The sequence below is a fragment of the Halichondria panicea genome, chromosome 16 (assembly GCF_963675165.1).
Source record: "Halichondria panicea chromosome 16, odHalPani1.1, whole genome shotgun sequence".
NCBI lineage: Eukaryota > Metazoa > Porifera > Demospongiae > Suberitida > Halichondriidae > Halichondria > Halichondria panicea.
The window spans coordinates 2,781,966-2,800,681 of record NC_087392.1 but is presented as its reverse complement, the minus strand read 5'-3'; the positions used below and the strand labels follow the sequence as shown (position 1 = coordinate 2,800,681).

At 42.1% G+C, this 18,716-nt stretch overlaps 5 protein-coding genes across 5 annotated transcripts in view; 2 read left to right on the top strand and 3 right to left on the bottom strand.

The window, feature by feature from the left end:
* The window catches only part of LOC135350327 (chromatin modification-related protein MEAF6-like), a 62,724-nt gene that overhangs the window by 28,584 nt on the left and 15,424 nt on the right, over window positions 1-18,716 (top strand). The gene's annotated exons all lie outside the window — the stretch shown is intronic.
* On the bottom strand, window positions 10-1,387 carry LOC135350306 (TNF receptor-associated factor 5-like). Its single transcript, XM_064549056.1, has one exon. The coding sequence runs from the start codon at window positions 1,342-1,344 to the stop codon at window positions 163-165; it is 1,182 nt and encodes a 393-aa protein (XP_064405126.1). The 5' UTR covers window positions 1,345-1,387; the 3' UTR covers window positions 10-162.
* On the bottom strand, window positions 1,696-18,698 carry LOC135350288 (exportin-4-like). Its single transcript, XM_064549033.1, has 17 exons — window positions 18,577-18,698; window positions 18,124-18,229; window positions 17,873-18,039; window positions 17,585-17,704; window positions 17,329-17,439; window positions 15,947-16,353; window positions 15,535-15,706; window positions 14,562-15,341; window positions 14,213-14,382; window positions 13,897-14,059; window positions 13,441-13,722; window positions 13,231-13,297; window positions 12,853-13,055; window positions 6,869-6,999; window positions 6,544-6,667; window positions 5,565-5,657; window positions 1,696-1,946 (listed from the first exon to the last, which is right to left on the bottom strand). Exons 1-17 carry the CDS (start codon window positions 18,625-18,627, stop codon window positions 1,746-1,748), a joined length of 3,348 nt encoding a protein of 1,115 aa, XP_064405103.1. The 5' UTR covers window positions 18,628-18,698; the 3' UTR covers window positions 1,696-1,745.
* On the bottom strand, window positions 3,115-5,558 carry LOC135350303 (TNF receptor-associated factor 5-like). Its single transcript, XM_064549053.1, has one exon. The coding sequence runs from the start codon at window positions 4,613-4,615 to the stop codon at window positions 3,275-3,277; it is 1,341 nt and encodes a 446-aa protein (XP_064405123.1). The 5' UTR covers window positions 4,616-5,558; the 3' UTR covers window positions 3,115-3,274.
* Window positions 7,887-10,488, top strand: LOC135350297 (solute carrier family 15 member 4-like). The gene is made up of 3 exons (XM_064549046.1): window positions 7,887-9,058; window positions 9,123-9,468; window positions 10,082-10,488. The coding sequence occupies exons 1-3, from the start codon at window positions 7,955-7,957 to the stop codon at window positions 10,411-10,413; spliced, it is 1,782 nt and encodes a 593-aa protein (XP_064405116.1). The 5' UTR covers window positions 7,887-7,954; the 3' UTR covers window positions 10,414-10,488.

The window sequence follows — 18,716 nt, the reverse complement described above, 5'->3', positions numbered from 1 at the left end:
TGAGTCAGGTTGGAGTACTCAAGGGGATTAATAAATTAAAGATCATAATTTACAATGTACAAACAGCTACACACAAAGTTCATAACACAATGTAATAAACAGTTAGCAGGAGTGCATGAACTCCTGCAGTTAGCTATAGCTAGTGCATGCACACAATTCAATTTATACAAGCGGGAACTTGTCTGGGGCTTTAAGACGAGTGGTCTCTTCATAACAATCAGGGCATAAATTTCTCAGGTCACGATATCCTTTGAATGAGCAGCCAGGAGTTCCACACAGTAGCTTTTCAAACGCACCACCTCCTCCAACTGCTCGCTGACGAGGCGGCTCAGCCACCATATTCACTCTGAATGGCACTTCACCAGGTTTGGGCTGAGCAGGAGGGTTGCCAAGGGGTGTGTAACCTTGTGAGGGTCGTGGTTGTTGTTTGGGATTTCTATTTTGTGATGTAGCTGCCCCAAAATGTCCAACTTCATCAAACTGGAAGGGAGGTGATTCCCCCTGTCTTAGCTGCTGCTGGGAGTTTACATATTGGTCAAATGCAGTACGCTGTCCCTGAGGTGAAAAGCCTACTTGATTACAGCCAGCAAACGGTTGATTTCCATGCGATGATGACACTTTGAGCACATCTAACATAATTTGTTTCACATCATTAATCGATTTTTGCATGGTAGTGATTTCCCGATTTCTGTCTTCCATTTCCAGCCTAATTTTAGTCGTCATTTTAAGATTGCTGACAGTGGCATCTATTAGATGTTGCATGCCGGTCTTTTCCATGTGCTTGGCAAGATCTTTTCGCAGTATCTTCACAGTGCAACCAAATCCATAAAAACCACATTCTACAGTTTCCAAGGGGCAAATCAACTTGTGGTCTGTAGCCTCAGGCCTCAAAAAAGTAGTGTCACAATTATTTTCACATGGAATTAAAGCTTTGGGACAATGAATCATATGTTGATCAAAATCTAACTTGCAGTGAACACAATTCCACATACGTAACGAGCAAGCGGACACATGTTTGTTTAGTGCTCCCACTTCTCCAATCCAGTCACAACTTCTTTTTTTGTATGGGCAAAAAACCTTTACTTCTTCAACTCTACGACAAAAGTACTTGTCATTGTATGTGTTGAAAGTGAGTGTTTTACATAGTGGACAAGGAGCCCGCTGTTGTAAGAGCTTGCTAGCAGCTTCCCTCGATATATGGTGTCCACAACACGAGGTTTGTTGCGGATGAAGTAGTAGTTTGAAGTTGACTGGACAAAAGTAATCCTCATTTGGCTTCTCACCAACAAATTCATACTCAATCTGTGATTGGTCACTGCTAGTATAGTATGTGCTAGTTGCCATTGTGCTCTCTAGCTCTATTTGAAACAAATCATGTGACTTTACATGTGCATGTCGTGAATATTGAAAGAGCACAATTATATTCAGTAAACGTGTTAACTACAAAAACAAAAACCAAGTAAACGGAATGACATAAATTACACATGCCCACACATGTGTATAATTATAATGAATGCCAAGGATTCATTCACATGCACACGTACAAGCCGTGGGCTATATTTTTATACTGTACTGGTATATGATATATATATATAACCAGGCCAAAACATGTCTCTTAAAGTATCGTGTGCGATACTACAACATCCGGTGCAACGGCTAGCAAAATGCACTAGACATTATCCCACTTCAAGCCTGTTTATCAGTGAAATATTTATGAGCCAGAACAGACAAAAAAATTATCATGGTCACCTGTAGTATAAAAATCCTTTTACATGTGGTAAAAAGTGTTCCAGGTTCTTTCGAAATTGAGTTCTAGAGTGCTTTGAAAGGTCCAGGTTGAGTGAGGGAGGGGTCAGCTGATTGAACGACTCGATCAGTTTGGACTGGGCATGAGCATCACTGCACTGGTTGCCTACTATGGCTCCAGCAAGAGATGAGTAGTGGTCCTGTGTGTGTACAAATAAAAAAAAATTTTTGGATCAAAATAATAATAGGTGGAAAACACAATTATGATTATGCACCATAAGTTATAACATGGGCATGAGGGATGTATGGCATATATTGCACCGAAGCAATAAGCCCCGAGGACTGAGTGCAATATATGCCATGCATCCTAAGTTTATATCCCAAGGGCATAGCAACATAACACTGTCTTAGTACCACAATAATTAGAACTGCACAAAATGACAGACAACCCTAGACACAGCTCCATCTCTTCCTCTCTTCTAGACGATTATTATGTGCCAGTATCTGCTGCGTATAAGATTGACATGGACCAACGAATGGCTTGACACAAATTGTTGCTGCAAAACAGCCACACCCCACTGCTGCTGCTGCAAAAATAGTTCCACCCACTACTGCTGCTCGATAGTCTATATATATACCTCACAACTATGCTGCAACACAGCTCAATCAAGCCCCCAGCAAAAATAGCCGCTTCTAGATGCTTAGAAACAAGTTATTAGTTTTAACAGCAGATTTCGATGTTAAAGTCGTATAAAAGCCAAGCTTAAACTTACACGTTCTAGCTTCTACATGCGTCCTTTTCTCGAGGTACGTATTTAAAGCTGAAGTGATCCTGTACTAGGAACAGTGGAATTTCATTGCTCACGTTACTTGCATGCGTCCTTTTCTCGAGGTACGTATTTACAGCTAAAGTGATCCTGTACCAGGAACGATGGAATTTCATTGCTCATGTTACTTGCTAATTAGCCAGCTTACATGCTTCATACATACTATTTATTGATTGTATTCAAGTAAACAGCCGAGGGTTAGCCCTTCAGTGCTCTAGTTAGTTTAGAAGTGCTTAAATGCATGGTGGAGTGCTGTATTTTAATGAGTGGCCACTGGTACATCTAGCATCAGCAAAGTCACACTCCACAGTACTGGATGTTTCCTAGTATCACAGTAAGTAAACAGCGGTGTTGAGCTGGTCACATGGATTTATTTTCCCCAAAAGTAGCTTTAAGACTGATACTTTAGGAGCGACACAATTTTTTAAGTTGTTAATTCACACCCTTGATTTAATGCCTGCTCCCATTAAAGTCTGTGACAAAGTGGGCAGGCTTAATGATTTTTGTTCAATTTTAGTTGATGTCCTACTATCCAATGTCCTTGATAATATCGAAAAATTCATTCATACCAAAGGACAACAATTAATGTGAAGAAATAACATACAACAACCCCATGACTTGAACTGAGGTGGCTACTAGCACAGAAAAAGTGACTTGCACTCAGTACGGTAAACTATATCATGAACTAACATAAAAATTAATCATGATCTCACTCGAAGGTACATACGAAAACGCAAGATATCGTTAAAAAGGTACGTTGTATCTGTATCGGAATCGTAGCCTAGCTTAGAAGTTGGGAAAAACTTGTACGAGGCTCCGATCACTTTGTGCTCGTAAATGACAGATGGTCTGCTGTACACTACTGTACCCATAACTCTATGATGGCCATGATCTCTTCGTTGGTTGAGCATCAGAAGATGTACGTCACATTTGATTGGCCACTTCAACTCTTTGTCATGTTCCCCTGGCCCAAGCCATAGACATGCTGAGAGGTGAGTTCCAGCTCCTTCACGACAGCCATTGGTATCTATACCTAGCTTGAAGACGTAGCCCAGGGGAAAGCTGTAGAATGGTTCGCTTAGCCAACAGCCAGTCACTCCTTTGGCTTGCTGTTTCTTGAAGTCCGTAAGATTGAAAGAATCATAGGTGAAGCCATTCAAACGAACTGTGTCCTCAACCTGACAATGGAGTCTAGTCAGTTGGCCGCTCAATTTGGTATCCAATTTTGCCAGGTGCTGCTCAATTCCATGGACTTTGTTGGATGTTTTGAGTAGCAAAGTTTCAGAATGTTGCAGTTGACTGTCTAATTTAATAACATGTTCCTGAATACTGCTTATTTGTTTGTCTTTCTCTTCCATTTTCTGGTGTAACTCTCTCGTGAGTCTCAGGTTGAGGAGGGTGGCTGTCATGAGGTGGTGTTGGGCATTCTCTGTCATGTGTTTGGCCAGATCTCTCCGAGGGACCTTCATCTCACACCCAGTATCGAAAAACTCACATTCCACAAGTTGCAAAGGGCAGTCCATCAGGTGTTTCTCAATATCACAGCGAGAGATGGTGCCAATCTCACACTGGTTGGGACAAGGCAAGGGGTAGTTGGCACAGTTGGGGGTGTGGTTATTTGGTCCGGTCTCATAGATTGATTCGAAGTCACAGTATTGGCACTTCCAGGGACGTTTTGGACAGGAGGTGGTGTGGTGGTTCAGGTCCCCCAATTCCCCGATCCACTCACACCCACATTTCTTATGGGAGCAATGGACTTTCAATTCCTTTACTTTTCGTTTGAAGTACTTGTCATCATTCAGAGCAAACGTTTCGTTCATACACAGTGGGCACGGTTTCCCCTCTTTAAAGATCCTGTTGACTACAGCTAAAGATAAATGATTACCACAGCAAGTGGTTTGCAGAGGTTCCACTAATAGTTCCATGGCAACAGGGCAGAAGAAATCTGGGTTTGGTTGTTCCAGGAAATCAAACTCTGTGTCTTGTTCTTCCCTGCTACTAACACCATAGCTAGACTCGATAGTTTCAACATTCTTTGCCATTTTAGTTTGTGGTTCACAACCTCAGAATTTGAACTAATATGGCTTTGGGCTCGATACAACAGGAGCCATAAATAAACTTCCCTAGCCATGACCATAGATTGAAGAGTTAGAGGGATTGATAACGGAGTGGTGCACGTGATACTTTTGCATTGATACTTTTACATTGAATCTGCAACGGAGCCTCGAAAACTATCGGCGCTACGCCCTATGAACGAGGCTATTTTACCAGGTAACTCCCTCAAATAAGAAAGTTGTGTTTCCTCGAGACATCATCTCTTTCCGACATGAAAGACACGCCTAGTCCGTGAGCCACGTGTAGTACTTGCTAATGACTGACCACACCCAGTACAGTACAACCTTGGCTTGGCAATTTTCTTTTTAATAATTCAGAAAATGGGCGTGTCCCTTAAATGCGCATGCGCGGTGCAGCTGTTACTATGGAGACAGGCCTGCTTATCTTCTGCGCATGCGCAGACAACTATGTGGCACTGCTGTTATCAATAAAGTGGGTGGATCAAGGCGTGGTTATCTATTCGATTATCAGTTATCTGGCCTGCCTCTGGAACCAAAGGTGTCCGGATAATCGAGGTTAAACTGTAGTAAGAGACGGAGTTTTATTGCTATAACATGTAAGCGTGCTGGTTATAACTACTACAATGAGTATAGATGTTGAAATATAAGTGAGTTGCACGGACTGAGCACAGATACTTGTAATTTATTATACACTGTGTGTAGAAATAGGTACATGAGACAGCCTCGATTAAACCGCAGCATAGCGCGGATGTTATTCGAGGGTACCTTTAATTGTTTCCAATCCCTCTAACTCTTCAATCTATGCCATTACAAACAGTGTGATAAGAACTCATAGGATCATCCGTACCAGTTACATTAAGAGTAAACACTTAAATTACAACAGAGAATTTACAACAGAGAATTATGTGACACTTACCTTAAAGGAACAAATTAGTGCAAAAACTGCTGCGGCAAAGGGCTCCAGCAGATCAAGGTCAAACGAGCTACTCAACATTATCTCAAACAGTACCTACATACATGACACAAACAAATAAACTAGGAGCATAAAGAGCATGTTTCAGTTTGGGGCAAATTGTGTATCGTTGGGTTATATGATTTGTGTACGAGAAGTAGTGATTGTGCCATTGCAACATTGGGAGGTTTTTCTCTAATACGAAGTTAAGCTGCAAGCGTGTATTAATTGTTTAGCATCTGAATACTGTACGTGACCAAATATTATACACACTAACTATAAATTACAAGTATGCAGAAAGTGAAACATGTAACAGGAGGAGCACAATACGATAATATGGCTCCTGCTGGACACAAGTACACCCAGGTAATGCTGTGGCGGGTTTGAGTGAGAGTGTGCCTGTTGCGACCCGAAAGATGGTGCCTGAATAGGGCGAAGCCAGAGGAAACTCTGGTGAAAGATTGTAGCGATTCTGACGTGCAAATCGATAGTTAAATTTGGGCATCACAGGGGCGAAAGACTAGTCAAACCATCTAGTAGCTAGTTCCCTCTGAAGTTACCCTCAGGATAGCTGGAGCCCGGTGAAGTATTATGTAAATAGGTTTTGCCGTCCGGATAGTGAACAAGACCTGCTGGAAACCTGCATGCCTATATACGGCCTCAAGAGTCTCTGTGTCCTGTCTGAGTTGTATGCACATGATGTAGCTAAAGTACAATGACTCACGTAGAGATCAAGAGTCCAAAAAGCAGATAATTATTGTGCCAGTTCATGACAGACGGATGGACAAAATTCTAACACTAAGTACTAGGTAGGGACTCGCTGTGCACACCCTTACTAATTACACAATGTCATGTACATTGTATATCTAACACCCTGTAATAACACTAGCACTGTGCTGTGTAGGATAAGAGGTGATTTCAATTACTGTATCGACCTACTAACCTGTAAAAAGTGTTGGAGTGACTGTGTAAACGAGGCTACGGAGTGGAGGGAGGGGGTGGTTCCATAGTGCTCAGCCAGGCTCTCTATACTCTCCAGGCAGCAAGTCGACACATCCATTCCATAACTACGTTTTTATTACACAGGTACACCACAGATTATATATACGTACATGCATGTATACATACACACATAATATTATGGTAAAAAAGTGATTGAGCTCATTTACAACGTAGGCAATAACTGACTATCGCTTTGAAATACGTGAATATAGTAGAGTGTAGGGATCTATTATTATAGTTACGGTTTTATGTGTTGCTAATCTGACCGTAATAGTCCAGCCTCCAGCAATGTCATAAGGGTGAGCAGCATGTCTGCAGGAAGCCCCGCAATGCCCTTAGGGTGGGTCTCACACATGTACTGGAGCAGCGAGTAGAACTGGCAACAGAGGGTAGGGAACTGATTGTTGTGTGTGTGGGGATAAGTATAGAAGCAAGTGTGATAGTACATGTAGTTGACACACACAAAACACAATGTCATGGTATTTATGCCTCGAGGCGTGGCCGCACGAAGAGAATACGGTAAAGCTGACTGTGTGTAATTGTATGTATTCCAGCTGTAATTGTTAAACAGAGACGAAAACACAGCTTCTATAATCAGTTAATTTTGATTTGTGAATTAGAAAACTAAATCTTTCTTGAGTTATGGCTACTTTTACTGACAGTGAAGGCTGTTACAGTCTCCTTAGAATCATTCGTAGCATCACCTGTTTGCACACGGTGTCTATTCAACTTATGAGTTGCCTTCACTAAAGCGCTAGTTAGCTACAAGAGTTAGAAAAGAGCTGCAATGCTGTACTGCCAGAAGCAGCTATTGTGAACTCTACATTCCGCTGTTGACACGAATAATAAAGATTTATAGAAACTAGGAGTGTTACACAATAAATGCAGTTGGTATACATTAACATAATTAACATTAACATGTAACTATTGCATGCATGAGCATGTAAGCTAGCTAAGCAGCAGGAGCAATAATTATAGACTAGAGGCATGTTGAAACTTTTTTAGTGGTGCATGAGACATGCACTGTGGACTAAAATCACAACGAAGTCAGCAAAGAAGCCTGGAGTCTTGCTCTTGATATGTTCCTGGGGCTAGGATAAGCAAAGAAGCAACAACCACAATCATAAGAACGTATCCAGGAGCAAGACTCCAGGATTCTTTGCTGACTTGGTTGTGATCTTAGTCCACAGTGCATGTCTTATGCACCACTAAAACGTTAAACTAAAGTAGAAAGTTAGAATTATGATGGTTTGACATCATAATTCTAGCTTTCTACTTCAGTGACCCTTTTCCATTGTTATTGGTATAGGATCACTTCAGCTGCAAATAAGTGTTGCTCAACGTGTCAAAACATGGCAGAAAATAGAAAGAGAGATTCACAGAAGATGAGAAATATTACAAAGGTATCTAAGGATCTGACAGAAACATCACCCCTGTTGCAAACATCTGATGAAAGTAGCAGTCAGAACAGTGACACTGTTAATAGTGTGAGTGGCTGTAGAGCCTCATGTGCCAGACGTCCATTCCCCCAAGGAAAAGGATTGCTGTTGTTATTGTTCGTTTACTTTGTTGAGAGTTTTGCCTTTTATTGTGCGACCAAGAGCATTCGGGAGCTACTCTTCAAGGATGAAACCAGTCAGGCCCGGGGGAGTTTTCTATTCTCACTTGTGTACAACACTCTTGGTCGTCTCTTTTATCCATTTGCTGGTGTTTTAGCAGATACGTTTTGGGGCAGATACAAGGTTATCAAATTTGGGCTGTGGCTAATTGCATTTGCATTAGGCTTCATTTGCATTAACCTTTCTATAATCGATGATGTGACTGAACCAGTTGGCGGGATATTTCTACCAATCATATGCATTTTATTGGTTGCTATTGGTTCTGCATGTGTTGAGGTCAATGCTATTTCCTTTGGGGTTGACCAGTTGCCACAAGGTTGCACATCAGATCAGATAAGCTCTTACTTTCTATGGTATTATTTCGCTCGAAATGCCAGCTCCTTGTTGGGAGTTATTGCATTTTTAATGCTACAAGTTGTCCCACTTTTTTTCCCCTTCGAAAAAGACTATTACTACTACAAAGGTCTTAAAGTACTGATGAAATCAGTTGATATACACTACAAGACTCTAATAGTTATCTTAATAGCAGCTAGTGCTATCGTTTGCAGTCTGCTTTTGCATATTTTCAAACATAATTGGTACTTCAAGAATTCCCAACGTGAAAACCCTGTCAAGACAATTATTAACGTCAGTTGGTACAGTTTAACTGTGAAGAGACACCTTCCCGTTTACAGGAGAACATTTCGCTACGGAGAAGCTAGACAGCCTCGAATTGAGCTGGCAAAAAAGGAATTTGATGGGATCTTTGAGGCTGAAGAGGTTGAGAATGTGAAGTCCTTCTATCAAATCCTGTTTCTCATATTATCTCTGGGGGGATTTTTGATATGTAATGGTGGGGTAAGCTTGTTTTCTTGTATATTCACAACTTTGAGATTGATTCAATGTTCTCTTGTTTACACAGGCCCTATCAATCCTCCCGTATCAGTTTGAAGACATTACGGAGGAGCTGAGCAAATCATACTACAGTATTGCTTTTTATCTAAACGATTTGGTCAATACTGTTACCATTGTTATATTCATTCCACTCTTCAACCATGTGGCCTTGCCTTTCCTCCCTCTTTTGAGCATGTCCTTAAAATTCAGGATGATAATTGGTCTAGTTCTTAACCTAATAGCAACTCTAACAGCTGTATTTATCGAAATAACTGTGGAGATTGACAGGAATGATTCTGGAAACGAAAAGTTGATCTGGCTCCTTCTGCCTGCTATTGTATTTTCGGTGGCAGAGACTCTCACCATCGTCTCCTGTAAGTTTTTTTGACATGCTTGTGTATGCGTGCATTGTCTATCATGTTGCCTGAATCCTTCCAAAGCTTCAGAATGCCAGTATAGGTACTGATCTACTGTTCACAGTTGAGTGACAAAGAAAAGAATTAATATTTATTTTTTTTCTGTTACAAAGTAGTTATTTAATACACTGGAATGGGAATGCTTGGATTAATTGGCACTTAATTGTATATTATTAGTACCTGGTTGAAATGTTTGTATTGTATACCGTATAGCGGGAAATTTTCGCTATTTGGCTCTAGAGCCCTCAGCAGACATTTTTGTGGGTTCTAATATTCACGTTTCAATGCCAGGAAACCACATCCACCAATAGCTTTGCATGTGAAATACCGGTGCATCTCACGAAAATTTCACGCTATACGGTACATGCAGCATTACCAAAAAATATAACTGCGAAATTAATTAAGGTTGCAACAGGTTCTACGTCACTATTCTGAGCTGTACTATTTAGAATCCGAAACATTTGCACACAAAAAAATTACGTGCGACCACTCCAATAAACTGCATGGCATGCACTCATTACCATGCATGACTTGTAATACAAGATAATAAATTGCTTTCCTTGTTCAATAGGTTTGGAATTCATTTATGCTCAAGCTCCAGAGCCCATGAAAGGACTTCTAACTGGACTCTTCTACTTCATGTTTGGAGTATTCGGTGGTATCTCCAACATTGTGTTCTACTACTTCCCTTTCAGTCGTCAAAAAGTGGACAAAATTAACTACATTTTATGGTTTTACGTCTTGCTCACAATCGTTGCTGCTCTAGGATTCCTGATGTATGTAATTGTCATGTGGTTTTATCGAAACCGCCGCAGACCAGCTGTGGATGAAGAGGATTTGACAAACAGACTATATGCACAAAATGTGTATTTTCCACAAAACGTGTCTACTGTTGTCAAGTGATTTTCATGTGATTTTTTTACCCTTTTCAGTTTTGCTTGCTATAATTATTTGCTGAAATTTAATGATTAAACATTGTATGAAAAAGTTAACACAAAAACAGTTATCGTTTTCTTCGTCTTCTCCTCAGTTTCTTCCGATCTTTCAACCTTGGAGTGTCCAATAGGAAGAGCTGCTATAGCGCTGATAGCTGCTCTAACCGCTTTGGCTCAGAAACTAAAGCACTGAAGTGCTTAAACCCTCGGCTGTTGACATGAATTATAAAAACCAAGAAGCAACAACTTACTGTTAACAAAGACCGGTAAAGGACCACTTCAGCAGACAGCTGCAAATAATTATGTAGATCTACCTCGAATAAAGGTCGCATGTAGAGCTATAGGCAATGAGCTATAGGCAATGTGCAAGTTCAAGCTTCTGAGCTTTTGCTTGCTTTTACACGACAATGAAGCTTTAACATCGAAATCTGCCACTTTTAAAACTAAAACTTGTTGTGTGGAAGCTATCCATACTGTAATTGCAGTGCTATGGCACCCAGGTGAGTTGATATTAACTATACCCGTGGCCGCCCATACGCGCCTCGGGTAATATAACACAAACAGACAGATGACAATTCAATCGACCACTAACTACATGTATGGGAATGCTAAAAACATTGTGTGGGGCGAGCCTTAGCGAAGTTGTAGTGAGTAGTAATGGTGAAAAGGATAGCGTATGTGTGAATGTATGATAGAGAGCAAGTTCAATGTAGTACCAAGGGCTTGGTAGTACGTATACCACATAGCGCGAAATTTTCGAGGCACTTAAAATTTTGTGCAATGGCCTCTAAAAGCAGTGGCGGATCCAGGAATAATGAGAGGGGGGGTTCCAAACAGTTACAATTTCATCACTTTTCTTAAGCAATGAGCATGTGCATTAGAGAGCCCTGCCCACATATCAATTGCATGAAATCAGCCTGTAACTACAGCCTGATCACGATCATTCCAGCTGAGTTGCTAGCTATAGTAAGTTGATCTCCAGTGTGTTCTTGTGTGAAAGGGGGGGGTTCCATGGAACCTGTCTGAATCCGCCACTGAAAAGCATTTCGTTGAATAAAGTTCGCGCTATTTGGTCAAATTGACTTGTGTCTTCCATTAGATACCGTATAGCGGGTATAAAAATGTTCGCGGTTTTCGCTGATTAAGCATGTATATACTGCGAACATTTATACCTACGAATTTAATATCGCATGCATGCATGCTGCCCAAGGCCTGCTATTCCGCGAAAGTTTATACCCTCGAAATATACCCGCTATACATGTACGATAAGCATTTTGTGGATCTAATTGATTGCTAACCCACGAAAACAGCGAAAACTAAGCCCCTCGAAAAATTCGCGCTCTACGGAAAACATGCCCCCAAGGTGCTTGTGGGATTTTTCTATCAGCACAAAATATGAACGTTACAAGCTGCGCTGTGCCAATTAATGCCTCTCGGCATGTTTTGCTTCGCTCAAAAAGTATTAGAGTGTTTACAGAAGAGGTAAAATGTTTGCATTAATTTTGCAACTGTTAACAAACAAATTGAATTGCATACATTACTCCGAGAGTGTTACAGAAGAGGAGCTTAATAAAGACAGAACTACATGAATCAGGGTGTCATACAGGATTTTGAAGTAGAGGGGGGAAACGAGAAAAGTAACCAGCTAAAAAAAGGTCAACTGTTATTTCAATACCCAGCTATGGACACTCAGTCATACAACTAGTACAAGTAAAAAAAAAAGGGGGGGGGGGAATATCCCCCCTTCCCCCCCCTGTATGACACCCTGTGAATGATTCAAGGATAGAAGCATGCATGTATAGATAGATCTACAATATAGAGTATTTTGATGAATAATGGGTGGATCTGCAAAGAACCCCGAGTTCAAGAGTTCACAATGGCTGCTGGTTCTGGCAGTGTACAGCTTTGCAGCTCTTTTCTAATTAACAGTAGCTAACAAACAGATAGAGTTTTAGTACAAGGCTAACTCGAATAGAAAGTTTGTGCAAACAGATGATGCTACGTAAGATTCTGAAGAGACTGCAACAGCTTTCGCTGCAAGTAAAGCTAGCCATAACTCGAGAAAGAAGCAAATCTATGAATCAAATCCAAGAGAACGTGGCTAGAACCCTATAGAAGCTATTAGTTTTTGTTACATTGCAACCGTTGAGCAGTTACAACTGAAACAGACAGATAGACACAAACAGTCAGCTTTACCGTATCTCTCATGTGGCTACGCTTCGAGGTATAATTAATGCCAAATGGAGAAGGTGCAGGGTAGAACAGAAAAACTATTTTATTGTCTACTTAGATTGACCTGATGATTGGCGGAGTCAAGGGATAGGTACACCGTACATATACGAGTACGTAGGCATACACACAAAGCTAATTGATACCACTTGGCACTAACAGCAAACCTATTCCGTACCTTTAATATATCTTCAGTCATCAGAGGAATGATGATCTGTACGCCAGTGATGACTACATCAGCAGGTGACACGCCCACCTCTTGACCGGACACTCCCCCGAAATCCAGGAAATCCTTCGTGGTTAGGTGGGACAACATTTTCATGAAGAGGAGCAGATCGTCGCAAGTCTCCTCCTCTGCCACACCTCCTCGCTTGTATTTGCCTGGGGGAAACCAAAAACAATACCAAGTATTGTACTATAGGTTGAGGGCCGTCAATATTCAGCTGTGCTACGGTACATACAATTTGTAGCCTTGCAACTAGCCCATAAATAGGGAATGTAATTGGGTATGTGGTTAAGCCCAGTAACCTCAATACAAATGTATCAAAATCCTCACCTGTACTACACTTGGCATACATTCGTATGAGAGCTAAACTGATCTCATACAGCTTTACAGTGTGCGCCTAAAAAAGAGAGAGATTTGATGAAATTTACAGGCTAGCCCTCCAATTGAGGCTTAATGCAACGTTAATACATATGTACATCACATGTGCACATATTATACATATACAGTACACGTATAGGCATCAACTAACTTTGCACATACCTGGTCCAGAAACACAATGAGATTCTCGGCAACCAATGAGAACAGCTCAAGCACGAGTGGGATCACCTCACTGTTCTCACGGTACACCTCAATGAGAGAGACACAGGTTTCCATGAAGGGGAGAAGAAAGGAGAATGCGTCCACTGCACCCTCGCTCCACACGCTCAGACATAGACCACACAGAGACTCCAAGATAGACAGCAGGGAGCACTGGATAGCAGAGTCATGGGGATGAGGAGAGCCTACAATGCTTTGGAAACGACTCCTCAATGGTTGCAAGAGCTGCAAATAGATGATTACGACAATTATAAAACCTGTAGAAAGGGTAACGCGTACAAGAATGTTTCCCTACTAGGCCACATTGACAAGGAGTATAGAATACATGATGAAAACATGGGCTATGATCTGTTATCACCATGAGTGTGTTTGACCTTGACCATACTTAACCAAACATACCTGTGCAAGGAACTCCTGTCTCTTTTGCCCCAAGGCACATCGTACAAGACTTCCCATGAGGTCTCGTTGAACGGGGGGTGGGAGAGATGCAAGGGGCTCCTCCCACAATGAGAAGCTACGCATCAGTGACCAGAGGACATCACACTCGATAGCCAGAGAGGCTCTGGTGGGAGGACGGATTAATCAGGTGAAAAATGTACATATGAAAATTGTCAAGTATACAATAATTATGTAATACAGTGTATAGAAAAACTGAGATGGGCACTATGATGTAGAAGCATAACATGATCTTTCTGAATGATGAATGTATACTCGCCTCCTATTGGACTTGACGATACTCTTGAGTAGTTGCAGGGTGGAGAGGGCCAGCTGCTCTTCTGAAGCCCATACTGAGAGGTTAAACACCACCTTCTCCAGCATGTGACCAGTCAACCACCGCCCACTTTCACTGCTGGCTCCAAATACAGCTGACAGTGTCACACTAACCTATGGAGTGACACAAAATTGAGCACGTGTGTGTATCGGGGGTAACTGATGTTCAACATTATTGTGGCGGTAAGTGTTTCAATGTAGACACTAGTTTTCTCCATCTTACAAGATGTAGTAGTCTAGTCTTCATGCTCAGTACATATACTAGAAACTGTACTAGCCCTACACTCACAAACCTGGCTGTGGGTCTCGTCCGAGAAGAGGATGTAAGGTTCAGTAATCCTCGCCAAGCACCATACACACGAGTCGCATAGCTGTGGACTGAGTGCCTCCATTAGGTGTTGTGAGATGAACATCCTCTCAACAGCACACAATTGGCACACCACCACTACTAGTGCCACAACAGGGTCGTATCCGTTCAACTCCAGCTCTTGCCCACCTCCCTCTGTTACCATAGCAACCAGACCGGCAATGTTGAACCCCTCTTGAAGCTCAGGGCTGGATCGGTTATTTGCTAGAGCTATGGAGTGCTTCATGATTTCAGTGGGGATTTGAACACTCTCTCCCTCTGCAACGTCACAAAGTGTGTAGCCAGTGATGAGAACGAGCCAGTGGAGGTCCTCGTGGAGCATGTGGAGATGTGCCTGATGTGAGGGGAGGGTGTGTGGGGTCTGTTGTACGATAGACAGCACTTGCATGACTTTAGATATACACTGTGTCAGTAGTCCAAGCAACAGAGGGAGTGAGTGGTGAGGAATAGCCCTAGCGATGCAGCCCACACTGGAAAGTTCATTCTTGTATGCTACACGATCATCTTCTTGCGTGTCAAGAATCTCCTCTGAGTCGTCTCTGTCTAGTCTCCATCCTCGTGGGGCAGCGAGCTTGCTCTGGAGATAGGCCGTGAAGATCTCAGCCAGGGGCTGAGAGAGTAGCTGGGGAGCCATTTGCACCAGGTGGACCCAAACCTCCAGGAAGTGCTCCAATGACTCTTGATACATCAGACTGTTCTCCTCCATCTAAGAAAGACAGTATGTTTGGGGCTACTTGAGTACAAGGAATTTGAATCGATGCGAAGAAGCTCACAACATGAAGGGACAGACTTCAAACTAAACACGGCACACATTAGCGAGTTATACAATGTAGCTTAGCTTACAAATGATTATGTACATAACGAGACGTTTCATTACTATAAAACAACCTTTTACACACCTCTTCCTGAGCGGACCTCTGAGCGCAAAGCACAGTGAGCTGGGACAGAGCTGTCACGAGGAGAGCCAGCTGGCTCTGCTCCAGAGAGCCAAAGTGGTGAGCAGGGAAGGTAGCGGCCAATCTCCTAGCAACACAGGAGAGACCATACACCTCCTGAGAGCTCAGCTCAGCACTAAATGTACAAGATATGTGTGTATCCAAGGTTAATATTGACTGTAAACCACTAACATACATTGCACAGCATCAACTTTTAGTTTTCATACATGTACATGGATGAACTAGTATAACAGTAATCTAGCTGAAAAAAATAAGCTGACGTCTGGCTGCCTAAATTTTCAATCTTTAAAAAAAAATAAAAAAAAAAATTTAATAAATAGTTAAAAATATTTCCTTCAACACTAGTAGGACTCACCTTGCAGAGAGATATAAAAGGAGCCCAGACACAAAATGGTGGACATACTGCTCCTCCTCAGCTTCGGACACAAACACCGGTCTGGTGAGGGAGGCCAGCTGTGTGAGACACTGGATCACATTATGCAGCTGCTCCTCGTTCCTCTTTACTGCCGGCAACACTCTGAAAAACAAACTCAGAAAGTTTTTGTCCAAGAAAGTAGGGGCAAAGGACCTAGGGGGGCGAAGGGTTATATGGGTGTGCTCAAGAGTGGTGGCTTTGAAGAAGTTGCGCTGTCGAAAGTCCCAGTTGAGAATTTGGGATGTGAGTTGAATGAACGGTGGAAGCAGCTCGTCATTGTGAGTAGGGTCAGAATAGCATTGGAGTACTTGCACACAGAGATGAAGAACCTTGAGCAGTTGTTCAGTCTGAAGAAAGAAATAATGATAATTATACTGCTATCTGTAGGACTGCCACTAATACATGTATTTTGCTTTTTTTTTATGTAATAATGATATGGTATAGCTACCCTTTTAGGTGCAAACTAGCAGCAAAAAAATATACAGGTCATTACCCGAGGCGCGCGTGGGCGGCCACGGGTATAGTAGTCCGTTGGTCTGTTTGTTTGTTTGTTTGTAATGTGTGAGTCTACTCACCTGCATGCCATGGCACTGCGTTTACAGCATGGATAGCCTTCATACAACAAGTTATTAATTTTAATAGTGGCAGAATTTCATGTTAAACCTTCGTTGTCAAATAAAAACGAGCAAAAGCTAAGAAGCTTGTGACTGGGTCTGCTTACCTGGATGCTCTAGCACTGCGTTTACAGCATGGGTAGCCTCCACACAACAAGTCAGTACTTCTAATAGTGGCAGCTTTCGGTGTTAAAGCTTCGTTGTCTAATAAAAGCGAGCAAAATGTAGCTTGAACAGAACTTGCACATGCGTTACTTATAACTGAAGTGATCCTGTACCAGGTCCAGAAACAATGGAACAGGGTCACTAAAGTAGAAAGCTGTATATACCAGGAACAATATTGGAACAGGGTCACTAAACCAGAAAGCTTGCTTTAGCTGACTGGGATCCATGCAGGACCTGGAGCCATACTTCTCTGAGACTCCATGCTTCTTTGCTGTGATCCTAATCCACAGTGCATATATTTATAGTACTACTACCTGTTCTCAAATGTTTCAGCATGCCTCCAGTCTGGTTTAGTTTTATTGCTCCTGAGTTGCTGTGCAAGTCATGCATGATGATGATAACAACATCACTATATGCACTGCATTATATCAGTCTTCTGGTTTCTTTATAATCATGTCACCAGCCGAGGGTTTGCACTTTAGTGCTCTAGTTACATTAGTTGCTCGGTACGCATCCAATGTACAAACATAATTATACATGTACCTGCATAGTGTTCTTGGCCTGTATGTGGAAGCCGAGGGGGAGGTTCATGTGACTGGAACAGCTTGCAAATTCCGTGAGGAGAGCACTTAACAATGAGCAACCCAGGAGACGCTGGAAATAGAACACAGTAACTTTCTTGGCACATCTAAGCATAGCAACTGCTGCACTAATTTACAAACTGCAATGAAAATGGAACACAAGAAGCTAGGAAGTAGATATACCTGTATGCACTCAAAATAGTTTCGTCAAAGCTCACCATTTTGGTGATTTCTGAGGCCAGTAGCTGTGTGACAGCAGTGAAGATGGAGTCAAACACATCTCCTTTGTCACCGTCTAGAGAGGCTCTCTTCACTAGCAGGGCTATGGTATGCAACACCTACATTGAATATGCACATTGACTATAAAGAAGCACATACATGTAACAGCTCTTCAAGTTCACTAAGCTTTTTTTGCCTCCGTTGCACAAAATAATATTTAAATATTTCGCCTGGCTGTACCCTTTGATTCCTTACAGACTTAATGCATACAATGTAGCAACACACACCTGACTTCTGACATAGCTGGTAAGCTCGATGTGTGCAGTGAGGTAGGAAAGCAGGTAAGAGAGAAGTCCTTTTCTCTCTACTGTAGGCAAGAGGGGCCACTCACGCATGGACGCCTCTTTAATAGCAGACACAGCTTGGAACAACACGAAGTCAGACCCACTGTTCTCTACGAGTAGTTAGAGAAAAGTGAGAACAGAATAGCAAATTTATGGAGTGTGGAGGTTGATTAAGTGTTAGCTGGCACAAGCACCTAGGATAAACTTGCACATGTTGTAGGGCAGCTTTGATTGTCGTAGTTCCATGAAGAGGGCCTCAGACTGCTTGCGCTTATCGTCACTTACAGCATGAGGAGGAGACTGCACGGGAGAGACTCAAATCTAGCAACTCTCCAGAAGCAACTGTATGCATAACACAAGACCACACCCTCCAAAAACGTAAACAACATACATGTAGGCTGTGAACAGTAACTACTTTTCATGCGTCCCAATAGAGAGGTTATTAAAAGATATACACGCTTAAAAAATATACACGTGTGGCTCATATAAAATGGAAGTGCACAACATCATGACCAGTACAGTTTCTTGATGTGCTCTTTACAGTCCTAGGCAATTGGAATATCTGTAAGGACTGGTTAACATTAATCTAGATCTACTAGATAGATCTAGCTATCTATCCCAAACGGCCCTCTCCTAAGTAAGTTTACCATGATGTCCAAAGCAGCCCTCTCCAACTGTGCTAGTTCTTCTCCCTCCATTCTGAAGTGTGGTCAGCTAGCAAGCTAGCTAGGCTGGGGAGGAGGCCATGTGGATGCCTCATGGAGGTGTGTCTCAGCCCAATGCGCAT